This window comes from Schistocerca gregaria, chromosome 8 (genome assembly GCF_023897955.1).
Source record: "Schistocerca gregaria isolate iqSchGreg1 chromosome 8, iqSchGreg1.2, whole genome shotgun sequence".
Lineage (NCBI taxonomy): Eukaryota > Metazoa > Arthropoda > Insecta > Orthoptera > Acrididae > Schistocerca > Schistocerca gregaria.
Genome location: NC_064927.1, coordinates 452483363 through 452499455, shown reverse-complemented (window position 1 = coordinate 452499455; position 16093 = coordinate 452483363). Strand labels below are relative to the sequence as shown.

General features: G+C 46.1%; 1 protein-coding gene across 1 annotated transcript in view; it reads left to right on the top strand.

Annotated features, from left to right (window-relative positions):
* The window catches only part of LOC126285239 (homeotic protein female sterile-like), a 41800-nt gene that overhangs the window by 19627 nt on the left and 6080 nt on the right, over positions 1–16093 (top strand). The window contains exons 5-7 of the mRNA XM_049984536.1: positions 3255–3424; positions 8666–9133; positions 11176–11464. Coding sequence (XP_049840493.1) covers positions 3255–3424; positions 8666–9133; positions 11176–11464 — 927 coding nt within the window. The remainder of the gene's footprint in view (positions 1–3254; positions 3425–8665; positions 9134–11175; positions 11465–16093) is intronic.

The following is a 16093-nucleotide window of genomic DNA, read 5'->3' as shown; positions in this document are numbered from 1 at the left end:
TGGCCTCCACGCTCTCCTGACCTCAACCCTCTTGACTTTCATTTATGGGGGCATTTGAAAGCTCTTGTCTACGCAATCGCGGTACCAAATGTAGAGACTCTTCGTGCTCGTATTGTGGACGGTTGTAATATAATACGCCATTCTCCAGCGCTGCATCAGGGATTCCATGAGACGGAGGGTGGATGCATGTACCCTCGCTAACGGAGGACATTTTGACCATTTCCTGTAACAAAGTGTTTGAAGTCACGTCGGTACTTTCTGTTGCTGTGTGTTTCCATTCCATGAGAAATGTGACTTGAAGAGAAGTAATAAAATGAGCTCTAATACCGGAAGTAAACGTCTCCGGACACATGTCCACGTAACATATTTTCTTTCTTTGTGTGTGAGGAATGTTTCCTGAAAGTTTGGACGTACCTTTTTGTAACACCCTGTATATCAGTTCATGATATCGAGTATTACAAATTTAGACTTTCTGGCGGACACACGTCCAGATCGTCCGCTCTCAAAATTCTTCCATCTCGAGCCGCCAGCAGTGGTGGATGTGGGGAGAGAGATGGCAGAATTTTGAGAGCGGACGATCTGGACGTGTGTCCGTCTGAAAAACGAAATCTGTAATACTGGATATCATGAATATATATATATATATATATATATATATATATATATATATATATATATATATATAATGACTTTGGAACATTATTAAGGTAAATACATTGTTTGTTCTCTATCAAAATCTTTCATTTGCTGACTATGCCTGTCAGTAATTAGTGCCTTCAGTAGTTTGAATCTTTTATTTAGCTGGCAGTAGTGGCGCTCGCTGTATTGCAGTAGTTCAAGTAAGGAAGATTTTTGTGAGGTAAGTGATTCATGAAAGGTATAGGTTATTGTGAGTCAGGGCCATTCTTTTGTAGGGATTTTTGAAAGTCAGATTGCGTAGCGCTAAAAATATTGTGTGTCAGTCTAGTGTTGATCAGAATAGCTAAAGAGCGAAATGTTTGAGTACATTCAGTTCTGCTCCGCTGTTTGAAAATCAAAGAATGTAAGAGGTTTATCAGCATAGTCATTCATAAATTTTTCTAAGGGCACGTTTCAGGGTTCTCAAACGTTTTACCTAGCACCACCTCATTCTGAAACATGAATTACCCTCTTCCTCCCCGACTCTTCTCTTTCGTCACATTTTTCATACTTGGCACGAAAACGGCCCACGATGTACAGGACGAACATTAATAAAACCGACAGACTGCAAGGACGAATACCTGACTGGAAATGAAGGGAAGGAGGCCCTATGAACATGTTTCCGAAAACGCACGGAGTATGTGCAACGACAACAAATCGTCCCGAACGTAATACAGAGCTACATCGCATCCTTGTCACAACAGATGTTTGAAGTGGCCTCCATGGGTGAACCGAGATTTATTTTCAAAGAATATTCTTAAGAATTTATTTTATTTACTAGCGCTTCATCAAGAACATTAACACATTTAGTCACACTATGTAAGCATGGAAGTAGTTGCCAAGGAGTAACTTATGAAATCATAACCAAATTCCTTATAACACATAGGAATTTTATTCACTTTAATAAAGTCTAAAAGCTTTTTTTAAACAAACAGATTAAAAATATAATCAGAAAGCACCCTCTAAATATCAAAGTTACAATTTATTCAGAGGCAGAAAGAAACAAGTTTTGACAGAGAACCTTGCTGCTCCCTTTTGACACGGCCGTAGTTACGACCGCTCACAACAGCCTCTGAAAGACTACACTGGTGCAAATTTACAACACACCAGATAACTAAACTAAGAGTTTTAACAATTTACACAAACACACAAACTATGAACCCCCCGTAGGAGGGAAGGAAATGGTACAAAACGCTAACAACTAAAATATTAACCTTGCCACCGAAGGTGCAACTTGGTTCAAAAAATGGCTCTGAGCACTATGAGACTTAACTGCTGAGGTCATCAGTCCCCTAGAACTTAGAACTACTTAAACCTAACTAACCTAAAGACATCACACACATCCAAGCCCGATGCAGGGACCGTAGCGGTCGCGCGGTTCCAGACTGTAGCGCCTAGGCTGGCAAGGTGCAACTTGATTTTAACGTTTAAGATGGAGGAGGAGAAGAAGATTAGTGTTTAACGTCCCATCGACAACGAGGTCGTTAGAGACGGAGCGCAAGCTCGGGTGAGGGAAGGACGGGGAAGGAAATCGGCCGTGCCCTTTCAAAGGAACCATCTTGGCATTTGCCTGAAGCGATTTAGGGAAATCACGGAAAACCTAAATCAGGATGGTCGGAGACGGGAACTTCTAAGAAAAGTCTTACGATGAAAGGGTGGCAAATGCATATACTACAATGATCATTTAAATAAAAGCCCATGAAATGCAATCTTATATAATATTCTACAAGGGTGGCCAAACAATAGTTAAGACGCTCTACCGTACACAGATACCGCCTCTCAAGATCATAGGCAATAATATCAAAGTTTCCAAAGATCAAAACATATTTCAGGTACCAGGCCGTTACACTCCAAGCAATAAATTCGTTTATACACCAAATCCGACAAACATGACAGAGGCAGCTACTAACGTACGGTAAATTGATAGGGAGATTACCGAACAACACGAACCGCAGGTTGGTCTAACCCGCCCCTACTCCACAAGGGAAAAACAGACCACCCAATTGATAAACAACGATCTTCCCGCGGGTGGGCAAACGGAGAAGAATGTTGGGACGACCCCAAAGCAAAACGGATCGTGACCTCACCAAGAAAACAAGTTGAATTTCACAAGAATAAATCAAACAACACATCACCAATCACTTAACTTCTATTAAATTGCGATTTCTCGAGAAGACCTGGCGCAGCACCCCCAAATCGCTCTCCCGAGCCGTCCGCTGCCAGCCCCTTCAACGAACGCAGAAAGTAATTGCTTTGGTTACATAGAAGCGCAGAATTTACACGATTAAGTAATTCTTATTACTTGTAAAATTCAGTTTATATTCTGTAAGGGTATAAAATACGCTGTGGACTAACACTGAATGATGTGCGGGTATAACCAACAAAACAAAAAAGAAAAAAAAAAACGAAGGGAAATCTTCGGGTCCCATTTTCTCTATTACACATTTGTTTATGTTTGTTTCCGACCAATTCTACGAATGCTACCGGTAACATGCCATTTACTACGTTATTTATGTAGTGCAGCAAAGCTACGGAAGCGCAACTCTTGTAACGCGTGCGGTGCGTGCTGGGCGCAGGTGCTGCGGGTGACGGACTCTGCCAACTCGGTGCTGACGCCGCGCAGGTCCCCGGGCACGCCGGCCGTCATCGCGACGCTCACCACATGCCCCGCGGCGGCGCCGCCGCCTCTCGACGCCAAGGCGATGCGCGTCCAACACGAGGCCGAGCTCTCTGACGCCTCCTTCAGGCAAGTAGCCAGCAGCCACGGTCTGTCCTGCAGAGCGCTTAAGCAAAGCCTTCTCGGTACGAGGCCTACGCACAGCGGCCATATTGGCACGTGACGTCACATACTGTTGGCCATCTTATCTTCAGTCGGCGGTGTTGAAAGCGTGTGACACGTGAAAGTGATATATATTTCATACAGTATTCGCCTACAGTTCTTCGAAGCATGGGATACAAGTGCTGCGTTCCCTTTTGCCAGGGAAATTATAAATCCCGAAAAGGCGTGAAAGTGCACATGTTTCGATTTCCCAAATGTGTGAAGTTGAGAAATCGCTGAATTGCAGCTGTTCCCAGACAGGAATTTGTGTCTACACATCATTCAAGGGTAAGTAAATAAAAAAAAATTGAAGCGTGTTATTTGCACCACATTTGCCATTGTTTTTAAAAGTAGTTATGTATCATCTGATGCTTTAAAACAACCTATACGAATAGGACATAACCCAGTAAATATGCCCTTCAACTGGAAACGACGGAATCCTGTAAGATGTCTTCCCAAGTTCTGCTTGTGACGCAGAGAGCGTCCTTGCTTCTTATTGGCTCAAACTTCCGTGACATGTTGCCGAAACATCGCACAGTTTACTTTGTGTTCCACGGGCGATAATGGCCCCTCAACGCGAAATAACTGGAGATGACGTCACTAAACTTTTACAGATCCACTTGAACATTAGCTTAATGGCCCTTTACACGCTGATTTGTCTGAGCAGACCATGTTCGCAATAACTGTCTGCGCATCTGGTCTTCAGTGTTCATTGCGATGCGTATACCATCCAATCACAATGCAACTTTCGCACAGTCCTGAATCAGTAGACCGAGAGAGGAGAGTATTTTCTGGCCATGACCAAATTAATTAGCTTTGCTAATATAATTCTGTCTAGTGCAATTATTTCGGATCTTAGAAAACGAAACAGGTCAGTTCGGAGAGGATGCACAAAGGGGTGGCTTCTAATTCGTGCAGCGCTTCCGTCCGTTAATCTTTTGAAGAGCTAAATATTGAAAAAGAGGAAATATTGAAAAACAGGACTGGGTCATGTACCTAGGACGGAGAGACATTCTTCGTGTTACTACGGTGTATTACACCGCACATAACGAGAAATGACACTCTACTGTGCTAATCGATGAAAGTGGCTAGCGAAGACTGAGGTGCTTGGTAAGTGGCAGGAGGTACGCTTTTCAGAAATTTTCTGCTTTTATAGCACCTCCACGGTTGAGCCACACCATTTCGGAAACAAGTGGTGGCGTATTTGAAGTACTAAAGCACATCTTTTGGTCTGCACACGCGGACTGCGTCGCTTCAAGCGTTGCCGAACTTTGAACAGAGCGAACGCATAACAGAGACAAATTTTTCGGTCGGTGATTCTTTCACACGCAACGATTTTTCTGCGTAAATACGGTCTGTACATATAAGTCGGTGCGAATATCTGAGTGTGTGAAGGGTCCTTAACTCGTCCCGTGTCTGCGGCGGGCTTAGCAGTACAGCAAAGCCCAAACTGGCGTTGTGCCCTTCGATACAAACATGTTGTTGTTGTTGTTGTCTGCAGTCCTGAGACTGGTTTGATGCAGCTCTCCATGCTACTCTATCCTGTGCAAGCTTCTTAATCTCCCAGTACCTACTGCAACCCACATCCTTCTGAATCTGCTTAGTGTATTCACCTCTTGGCCTCCCTCTACGATTTTTACCCTCCACGCTGCCCTCCAGTACTAAATTGGTGATCCTTCGAGGTCTCAGAACATGTCCTACGAACCGGTCCCTTCTTCTTGTCAAGTTGTGCCACAAACTCCTCTCCAATTCTATCCAATACCTCCTCATTAGTTATGTGATCTACCCATCTAATCTTCAGCATTCTTCTCTAGCACCACATTTCGAAAGCTTCTATTCTCTTCCTGTCCAAACTGTTTATCCTTCATGTTTCACTTCCGTACATCGCTACACTCCATACAAATACTTTCAGGACCGACTTACTGACACTTAAATCAATACTCGATGTTAACAAATTTTTCTTCTTCAGAAACGCTTTCCTTGCCATTGCCAGTCTACATTTTATATCCTCTCTACTTCGACCATCATCAGTTATTTTGCTCCCCAAATAGCAAAACTCCTTTACTACTTTCAGTGTGTCATTTCCTAATCTAATTCCCTCTGCATCACTCGACTTAATTCGACTACATTCCATTATCGTCGGTTTGCTTTTGTTGATGTTCATCTTATATCCTCCTTTCAAGACACTGTCCATCCCGTTCAACTGCTCTTCCAGTTCCTTTGCTGTCTCTGACAGGATTACAAAGTATCGCCGAACCTCAAAGTTTTTATTCCTTCTCCATGGATTTCAATACCTACTCCGAATTTTTCTTTTGTTTCCTTTACTACTTGCTCAATATACAGATTGAATAGCATTGGAGACAGGCTACAACCCTGTCTCACTCCCTTCCCAACCACTGCTTCCCTTTCATGCCCATCGACCCTTATAACTGCCATCTGGTTTCTGCACAAATTGTAAATAGCCTTTCGCTCCCTGTATTTTACCCCTTAAGAATTTAAAGAGAGTATTGCAGTCAACATTGTCAAAAGCTTTCTCTAAGTCTACAAATGCTAGAAACGTAGGTTTGCCTTTCCTTAATCTTTCTTCTAAGATAAATCGCAGAGCCAGTATTGCCTCACGTGTTCCAACATTTCTACGAAATGCAAACTGATCTTCTCCGAGGTCGGCTTCTACGAGTTTTTCCATTCGTCTGTAAAGAATTCGTGTTAGTATTTTGCAGCAGTGGCTTATTAAACTGATAGTTCGGTAATTTTCACATCTGTCAACACCTGCTTTCTGTAGGATTGGAATTATTATATTCCTCTAGAAATCTGAGGGTAGTTCACCTGCCTCATACATCTTGCTCACCAGATGGTAGAGTTTTTTCAGGACTGGGTCTCCCAAGGCCGTCAGTGGTTCTAACGGAATGTTGTCTACTCCCGGGGCCTTGTTTCGATGCAGGTCTTTCAGTGCTCTTGGTTCAAATGGCTCTAAGCACTATGGGACTTAACATCTATGGTCATCAGTCCCCTAGAACTTAGAACTACTTAAACCTAATTAACCTAAGGACAGCAAGCAACACCCAGCCATCACGAGGCAGAGAAAATCCCTTCAGTGCTCTGTCAAACTCTTCACGCAGTATCGTCTCTCCCATTTCATCTTCATCTACATTCTCTTCCATTTCCATAATATTGTCCTCAAGAACATCGCTCATGTATAGACCTTCTACATGCTCCTTCCACCTCTCTGCTTTCCCTTCTTTGCTTAGAACTGGGTTTCCATCTGAGCTCTTGATATTCACGCAAGTGGTTCTCTTTGCTGCAAAGGTCTCTTTAATTTTCCTGTAGACAGAATCTACCTTACCCCTCGTGAGATAAGCCTCTACATCCTTACATTTGTCCGCTAGACATCCCTGCTTAGCCATTTTGCACTTCCTGTCGATCACATTTTTGAGACGTTTGTATTCCTTTTTGCCTGCTTCATTTACTGCATTTTTATATTTTCTCCTTTCATCAATTAAATTCAGTATCACTTCTGTTACCAAAGGATTTCTACCAGCCCTCTTCTTTTTACCTACCTGATCCTCTGCTGCCTTCACTATTTCATCCCTCAAAGCTACCCACTCTTCTTCTACTGTATTTCTTTCCCCCATTCCTGTTAATTGTTCCCTTACGCTCTCCCTGAAACTCTGTACAACCTCTGGTTCTTTCAGTTTATCCAGGTCTCATCTCCATAAATTCCTACCTTTTTACACTTTCTTTAGTTTTAGTCTACAGTTCATAAACAATAAATTGTAGTCAGAGACCAAATCTGCACCTGGAAATGTCTTACAATTTAAAGCCTGGTGCCTAAATCTATGTCTTACCATTATATAATCTGTCTGAAACCTTTTAGTATCTCCAGGGTTCTTCCATGTATACAATATTCTTTTATGATTCTTGAACCAAGTGTTAGCTATGATTGAGTTGTGGTCTGTACAAAATTCTACCAGGCGGCTTCCTTTATGATTTCTTAGCCACAATCCATATTCACCTACTACGTTTCCTTCTCTTCCTTTTCCTACTGTCGAATTCCAGTCAACCATGAGTATTAAATTTTCTTCTCCCTTCACTACCTGAAAAATTTCTTTTATCTCATTTTACATTTCATCATCTGCAGAGCTAGTTGGCATATAAACTTGTACTACTGTAGTAGGCATGGGCTTTGTGTCTATCTTGACCACATTAATGTGTTCACTGTGCTGTTTGTAGTGGCTTACCCGCACTCCTATTTTTTTATTCATTATTAAAGCTACCGCAGCATTACCCCTATTTGATTTTGTATTTATAACCCTGTATTCACCTGACCAGAAGTCTTGTTCCTCCTGCCACCGAACTCACTAATTCCCACTATTTCTAACTTTAACCTATCCATTTCCCTTTTTAAATTTTTTAACCTACCTGCCCGATTAAGGGATCTGACATTCCGCGCTCCGATCCGTAGTTTTGTTTCTTGTGATAAAGACGTCCTTCTGAGTAGACCCCGCCCGGAGATCCGAATGAAGGACTATCTTACCTCCGGAATATTTTACCCAAGAGGACGCCATCATCATTTAATCATACAGTACAGCTGCATGACCTCGGGAAAAATTACGGCTGTAGTTTCCCCTTGCTTTCAGCCGTTCGCAGTACCAGCACAGCAAGGCCGTTTTGGTTAGTGTTACAAGGCCAGATCAGTCAATCATCCAGACTGTTGCCCCTGCAACTACTGAAAAGGCTGCTGCCCCTCTCCAGGAACCACACGTTTGTCTGGCCTCTCAACAGATACCACTCAGTTGTGGTTGCACCTACGGTACGGCTATCTGTGTCGTTGAGGCAGGCAAGCCTCCCCACCAACGACAAGATCCATGGTTCACGGGAGGGGGGGGGGGGGGACGAGGAACTACTGATCTGAATTGATCGGATCGAACGAAGTGGTGCAGTGCTTAGCACAATGGACTCGGCTGTGGGAGGACGACGGTTCGAATCCCCGCTCGGCCATCCGTAGTTCATGGGTAGTCAGGGTATACAGTTTAAATAAAACCTGTGCTTGCGCAACTGCTTACGAGGATTTCGTATTGTCGAAGTCGCGCGAGCAGTATTATTACCGCCCCCTTCGACCACAGCTCGCCGTGCGCTTGCACTGACGGGTGGTGACGTGTGTGCACGCAGGGCGCTGAGCTGCAAGGACGCCGACTCTGCTGCGCACGCGCAGCCGCAGTGGCACTCGCTGGAGCGCGGCGCGCGCTTCGGACTGCACAGGTCGGTGCCGGGCCGGCTGGACGCGCACAGCCAGGGCGACCGCGACCAGGGGGGAACAGACACGGCGGACGGCAGCCAGCAGGAGCCTCTGGACGCGGCGCTGGACGGGCTGGCGCGCTACCTGCAGTCCAACAGGCAGGGACTGCGCGACCTGCTGCTGACCAGCGGGCTCGTCGTCGTGCAGCCGCTGCAGGCGCGCGCGCGCACCTGCCGCATCGCCGGCGCCACCGTCAAAGCGGGCTGCGCGCAAGGGCCGCCTCCGCCGGGGGCGGCTGCGGCTGCGGGAGGCGGCGCCGGGGGCGGCGCCGCCGTGGAGCGCGCCAAGAGCTACACCATCCCGCGCGCGCTGCGCTTCTTCCACCCGAAGCGGCACAACAGGTCAGCGCTCACCCTACACGTCTCTCTCTCTCTCTCTCTCTCTCACACACACTCTCTCTCTCTCTCTCTCTCTCTCTCTCTCTCTCTCTCTCTTGCCCCAGTCAGCTACCGTTCCACCTGTTTCCCTGCGCCCTCCATCTCTTCTCAAACCATATTGCAACGTACGGGCGTTTTATTGTATAATCAACGATATACAGAAAAATATCTATTGGTAGTCTTCATCGACCTGGCTCTGTTTAAACGCCATAAAAATTGCTACATCACGAAGATGACGTGGTACAGACACGACAGGAAGAAGATGCTGTGGTATGCAAATGATTGGCTTTTCAGAGCATTCACACAAGGTTGGCGCCGGTGGCGACACCTACAACGTGCTGACATGAGGTAAGTTTCCAACCGATTTCTCATACACAAACAGCAGTTGACCTGCGTTGCCTGGTGAAACATTGTTTGCGTACCATCACGTTTCCGACTTTGATAAAGGTCGGATTGTAGCCTATCACGATTGCGATTTACCGTATCGCGACATTGCTGCTCGCGTTGGTAGAGATACAATTACTGTTAGCAGAATATGGAATCGGTGGGTTTAGGAGGGTAATACGGAACGCCGTGTGGATCCCGACGGCCTGGTATCACTAGCAGTCGAGATGACAGGCATCTTATCCGCAAGGCTGTAACGGATCGTGCAGCCACGTCTCGATCCCTGAGTTAACAGATGGGGACGTTTGCAAGACAACAACCGTCTGCACCAATAGTTCGACGACGTTTGCAGCAGCATGGACTATCAGCTCGGAGACCGTGGCTGCGGTTACCCCTGACGCTGCATCACAGACAGGAGCGCCTGCGATGGTGTACTCAACGGCGAACCTGGGTGCACGAATGGCAGAACGTCATTTTTTTCAGGATGAATCGAGGTTCTGTTTACAGCATCATGATGGTCGCGTCTGTGTATGGCGACATCGCGGTGAACGCACATTAGAAGCGTGTATTCATCATCGCCATACTGGCGTATCACCCGGCATGATGGTATAGGGTGCCATTGTTTATACGTCTCGGTCACCTCTTGTTCGCATTGACGGCACTCTGAACAGTGGACGTTACATTTCAGATGTGTTACGACCCCTGGCTCTACCCTTCAGTCGATCTCTGCGAAACCATACATTTCATCAGGATAATGCACGACCGCATGTTGCAGGTCCTGTACGAGCCTTTATGGATACAGGAAATGTTCGATTTTTGCCCTGACCAACACATTCTCCAGATCTCTCACCAATTGAAAACATCTCGTCAATGGTGGCCGAGCAACTGGCTCGTCACAATAAGCCACTCTTGATGAACTTTAGTATCGTGATGAAGCTGCATGGGCAACTGTATTTGTACACGCCATCCAAGCTCTGTTTGACTCAATTCCCAGGCGTATCAAGGCCGTTATTACGGCCAGAGGTGGTTGTTCTGGGTACTGATTTCTCAGGATCTATGCACCCAAATTGCGTGAAAATGTAATCACATGTCAGTTCTAGTATAATATATTTATCCAATGAATACCCTTTTATCTACTGCATTTCTTCTTGGTGTAGCAATTTTAATGGCCAGTGGTGTATAACACACGAAAACAATATTTCTTTTTTCTTTTGTTATCCGATTTCAAACTCAAAATTTTTAAAAATCTCGAAAGTCTTTGAATTCATAGGACCGGTATCTTGCCACGGTCAAGGCAAAAATCGTCGGGATTCTCGATGCAGGTATGGATGAACTGTCAACATACCTAATTAAATTTGAACCGAATCCTGGCCATTTTTTGTATAGCTATTGGCTCGAGTTTTGAACTTTACAATCTTTCTTGGCCACGAGACGCATAGGGAAGTGGAGTACAACAGCCTTACCGACTGTTGGAACGATGGAACAACTCTGGGGACGCCCGTGCAGGCACAGTAGAAAGAAAAGTCAGATTCCCCCCCCCCCCTCTCTCTCTCTCTCTCTCTCTCTCTCTCTCTCTCTCTCTCTCTCTCTCTCTCCTACTACTACTACACGTGTGCCCGCAGGGAGCTTCTGGACGAGGAGCTGCCAGACCCGGACACGGTGCGCCGTGCGCGGCAGGTGTTCGAGGCGACGCTAGCCGCCGGGGGCGGCCTCGGGGGCGGAGGCGCCGCCCCCACGCCCCCTGCCTCCGGGCGGCGAGCTCTGTCCGCCCCCGGCCGCCGCTGGACGGACTGCGGCAGCGTCTCGTCCGGAGTGTCCAGCGACCTCAGCAGTTCATACGAGGCGCGCAGCTCCAGGGGGTCCGACTCGGACCGCGGCAGCGGCGACGACGATGACGACGACGACGAAGACGTGAGTATAGAGCAGAAATCGCAGTAGAGGAGGGGAGGGGAGAGCGCCGGATAACAGGCGTCTAAGCTAACGAGGAGATGAAGGATGCTCAACTACCTGACGTGCCGATAGATGGCTCTAGCGTCAAGCTACCATGATCCTTTGCGAGTCCAGGTGTCTCGGGCAGTGATCTCCATAGTATAGAGAACACTGGTCTCGGGTCACGCTCAACTACAGGATCAAACGATAAATGACTCGACGGTCACGCTACCAGGATCCTTTGCGACGCCTGTAATACGGAGCGACAAAGAAATTCGAACTCCTGCTTATTCTATAGTCTGATCTGTGAATGGTGGCTGTTCGCGCAGGTCGAGATATGGACGGGAACTACACTGTTTGCCGGTTTCAAGCGACGATTGCCGTAAGCGCATACACGTGCTCTGCGCTGGAAAAAAGCGTGTTTGCTGCAAATTATGATTCTCACTTTGCTGTGCGGAATTTGTTGCTTATCTCTACCTGTAAAAGTTTACTGAATAACTCGCTACGGTCGCGTTTAATGCTCACGACGGCAACCACTTTCACAGCAGAGATCTGAGAACAGTACTGCGTGACGTAGATGCGCAGAACAGGCTTGACCCCCAACTATGGTGAAAAAATCTTGCAAGGAAAGGTTCTCTCCCTAGTTCCGCCACACATTTTCGATCTAAATTCTGTAGAACTGGTCTGGAATCTTGGAAAGAATAAGATCTGTAGTTGTAATGCATAGACGGTAGCGATTTGCGCGTCAGTTTTGCTCCTTTTATATTCAAGTAGCTTTTCTGTTGGTTTCCCAAGACAGAGGGAACCTCCTTCAAGATCTCTCCACCAGATAAAAAACTTCAGTGAGTACAGTCTGGGTCTTTACTAGCCAAAAACTGTAGTCGTTGGGCTACGACGTCGATAGCAATATTTGGGCATAGTAATTGTAATTAATGTATTATAGTATGGATCGAGACCGTCACATACAGAAAAATTGTGTGTGATAACTATTGGAGAAGAAATACTTTGACGGACAAGGGAAGTAAAAATACAACAAAATCACTCGGAATAGATTCAAGCAAAGGATCGGCATTATCATTCGCGATGAATCAACATTCATAGCTATGAAAAATAACTACATCACCAGAGAAGATAGGTTAACTGTGGTTTTGACAGATACTGCCAGTGAAGAGTCGTTAGCAGCTAAATCAATGTATACTGTTACGTACTGTTTCTGTTGGCTTAAATGGGCACCTATTTTTGTGGCACATACAGACACAGGCGTTTACAGCTACCTGTACCTTGATGCTAGAGCCATCTATCGGTAGGTGAGGTAGCTGAGCATGCCTCATTTCGCTAGCTTTAGACGCCTGTTGCCGGATGTGGCGGAGGGATCAGGGCATCCAGGCTGTGCTCGCTTCACACACCACACACACTGTGGCGCCTTCTAAGGTCGAGGTTAGTGAACAACAGAAGTCTCAGTCACCTGGTAGAGCGAGAGGGCCAACAGCGATAAGGGCCGTCGTGTATACAACTTCTTCCCTGACATCCGGGAAAGATTAAAACTAAAACATATCGATCCCAGCCGCGGTATGGTACATTTCATCACAGGACATGGCCCTTATCTCTCGCACCTGTACCGCGTGAGTCTGCAGCAGACTAATAGATTCACATATGGGGAAGAAGGTTTCCCTGAACACACTGTCTTCTTCTGCGGACGAAGACACACAGTACACACAAATCGCCTGAACACGCAGAACGAACTACATGCCATAATACGCGACCCGGAAAGGTGGACTGAACTCAACAAACTAACTGACGAAATCTCGAAGATCCAACAAATAGAATACTTGAGCAACAGACCCTACCGAAGGCAAGTCGGTCCAAAAAGACATCATGATGCCCAGGGGGACACAGACAGGATCACCACCACGAGTGATGAAGAAGAAACAGATACAGACCAGGGCACCAACACAGATATGGAAGCGTCCAGCGCGGATGATCCATAGTGTCAACCAAGTCCACATCAAACAACAGTCTGGAACAATCGACAAGAGGTACACAAGTCACACACAATCCTAAAAACAGATTGCACCTTATATATAAATATGTAAATAGTTAACAGTACCTCTTCAAGGGACCTACGCCTTCCGTTAAGAGGCAGCGCACAGTCTGGATGGAAGGATCTTAATTGTGGTCCCTCTCTTCTGAGCCCAACCCGACCGATACCTATGGTAGATCGGGGAAAACCACCGTTCAGGTCGTGTTGTCGGCGGGGCCGGGAGGTGCTTGCACTTGATGTACTCTACTAGGAGCCTTGTAGGCTCAACACAAACCGTTAGCGTCATTACCTTATTACTATTACCACAGGAACCCTTTCATTAGCAACTTAGAGCAAAGGACAAAATCAGTTACCTCTCTATTGCATATAGTAAATAGTTCAGCAGGCTGGACATGGAGGTCTTGGTCTTAGTTTCTAGCTTTAACGTACTCTAATCTCTTCTAGTTAAGTTAGTTTTTAGGATGGTAGATGTTACAGGCATGGTGTGGCCAGCGTCTTGAGGGTCATTCCAAGACCCGGGCCGCCGCCCACAACCAGGTGACGGGCAATATTGTTCCTATCCCTTCTCTATCCAATTATCTTCCTTCCTTCTTTCTAAATATTTAATTTCGTTTTGTTTATTAATATCTCACTTGATTTTGTATTAGTTATAAGTTTTTCTAAGGCTGCTCAAAAAAAAGATATCAAAAGGATGTAAACAAATAGAGCCCGCCTCCACGTGGCGGGACACGGGCAACGGTGTGAGTGGGGACGGGAGCTGAGGTGGTGTTACTTTCAGTCGCACCGGACCCCGGACCCAGTTACAGTGGCAAAGTGGCAACATACGACCCACCATGAGAAATTAGACGGTGAGTCGTAAAAAATAAGCAGCTAGTGAAACAAAAAAGTCTCAGTCCCCACAGATCACGCCACAAATCCAGCATTCGGATTTCATAACACGACGAATCAATTAAACTGGAGGCAGTCCATTCCAAAACATTTGCTCCCGGAGTTCATTTACGCCTGGCCCCGAGTTCCATCTACCGAGCAATAAGTCAAAAAGCGTCTCCACAGAATTACGTCTATTATGCAAACAGTGGTCATATACACAGTCACAATATCAACAGCCATCGGCCACGTTTCTGCACGGTCGCCATTCTACATACGACGGTTGGAACTTAAATGGTGGCAACTATTTATTCACAACCGATACAAAAGAGTTACATATTTGCTACTGTTAGTGTCCTTCAAACTAGTCACCAGCGTTGTGTAGAACCCGTTGCCAGCGATGTGAAAGGCGTAGCATACCGTTAGCAGGGCCTGTTCTGTTGACGGTGCGAATAGAGCGGTCTAAAGTTATGGCGATTCTCGTGTAAGACTGTGAAGGTGTTATCGTAACGCATTACGTTCCTCCCCGGCAGACCGTCAATGCACAGTACGACTGTGGAGCGTCACCTGCGACCAACTCTGCGAAACACTGACCTGCCTCAACATCAGCGTTTACTGAACTGCATGTGACTTTTCTTCAAATTCTTCTGATTCAGCTGCCCCTACCGCTGAGTTTTATGCAACCTGTAACACCTTCAAAGACCTTCCACGAGATAATCATATTCTCTCGCTCGCTATGCACAGACTATTGATCCAACAGGAAAAATGAACAGGACCTTTCTTCTAGGAAATTTAATGTAGTTCAATTTTGCTCTGGGACGCGTTTTCAATAGCGGCCGTAGTTCTATGATTAGTCAAGAAATGCGTACAAAAGTGACCTTAGAACGAGTTTTTCTTGAGCAGTTTCAAAACTATGGCCTCCAGCGAGAAAGTATCCCGGTATAAAATGTAACGCCGTTAAATTAGCTGTGAAGTTTGGAAGGTAGGACGCGGGGTACTGGCGGAAGTAAAGCTGTGAGGACGGATCGTGAGTCGTGCTTGGATAGTTCAGTTGGTAGAGCACTTGCCAGCAAAACGTGAAGGTTCCGAGTTGTTCGAGTTTCGGTCCGGCACAGAGTTTTAATCTGCCAGGAAGTTTCAACAGTGTTGTTGTATATATATATATATATATATATATATATATATATATATATATATATATATATACGCCTGGGAATTGAAATAAGAACACCGTGAATTCATTGCCCCAGGAAGGGGAAACTTTATTGACACATTCCTGGGGTCAGATACATCACATGATCACACTGACAGAACCACAGGCACATAGACACAGGCAACAGAGCATGCACAATGTCGGCACTAGTACAGTGTATATCCACCTTTCGCAGCAATGCAGGCTGCTATTCTCCCATGGAGACGATCGAAGAGATGCTGGATGTAGTCCTGTGGAACGGCTTGCCATGCCATTTCCACCTGGCGCCTCAGTTGGACCAGCGTTCGTGCTGGACGTGCAGACCTCGTGAGACGACGCTTCATCCAGTCCCAAACATGCTCAATGGGGGACAGATCCGGAGATCTTGCTGGCCACGGTAGTTGACTTACACCTTCTAGAGCACGTTGGGTGGCACGGGATACATGCGGACGTGCATTGTCCTGTTGGAACAGCAAGTTCCCTTGCCGGTCTAGGAATGGTAGAACGATGG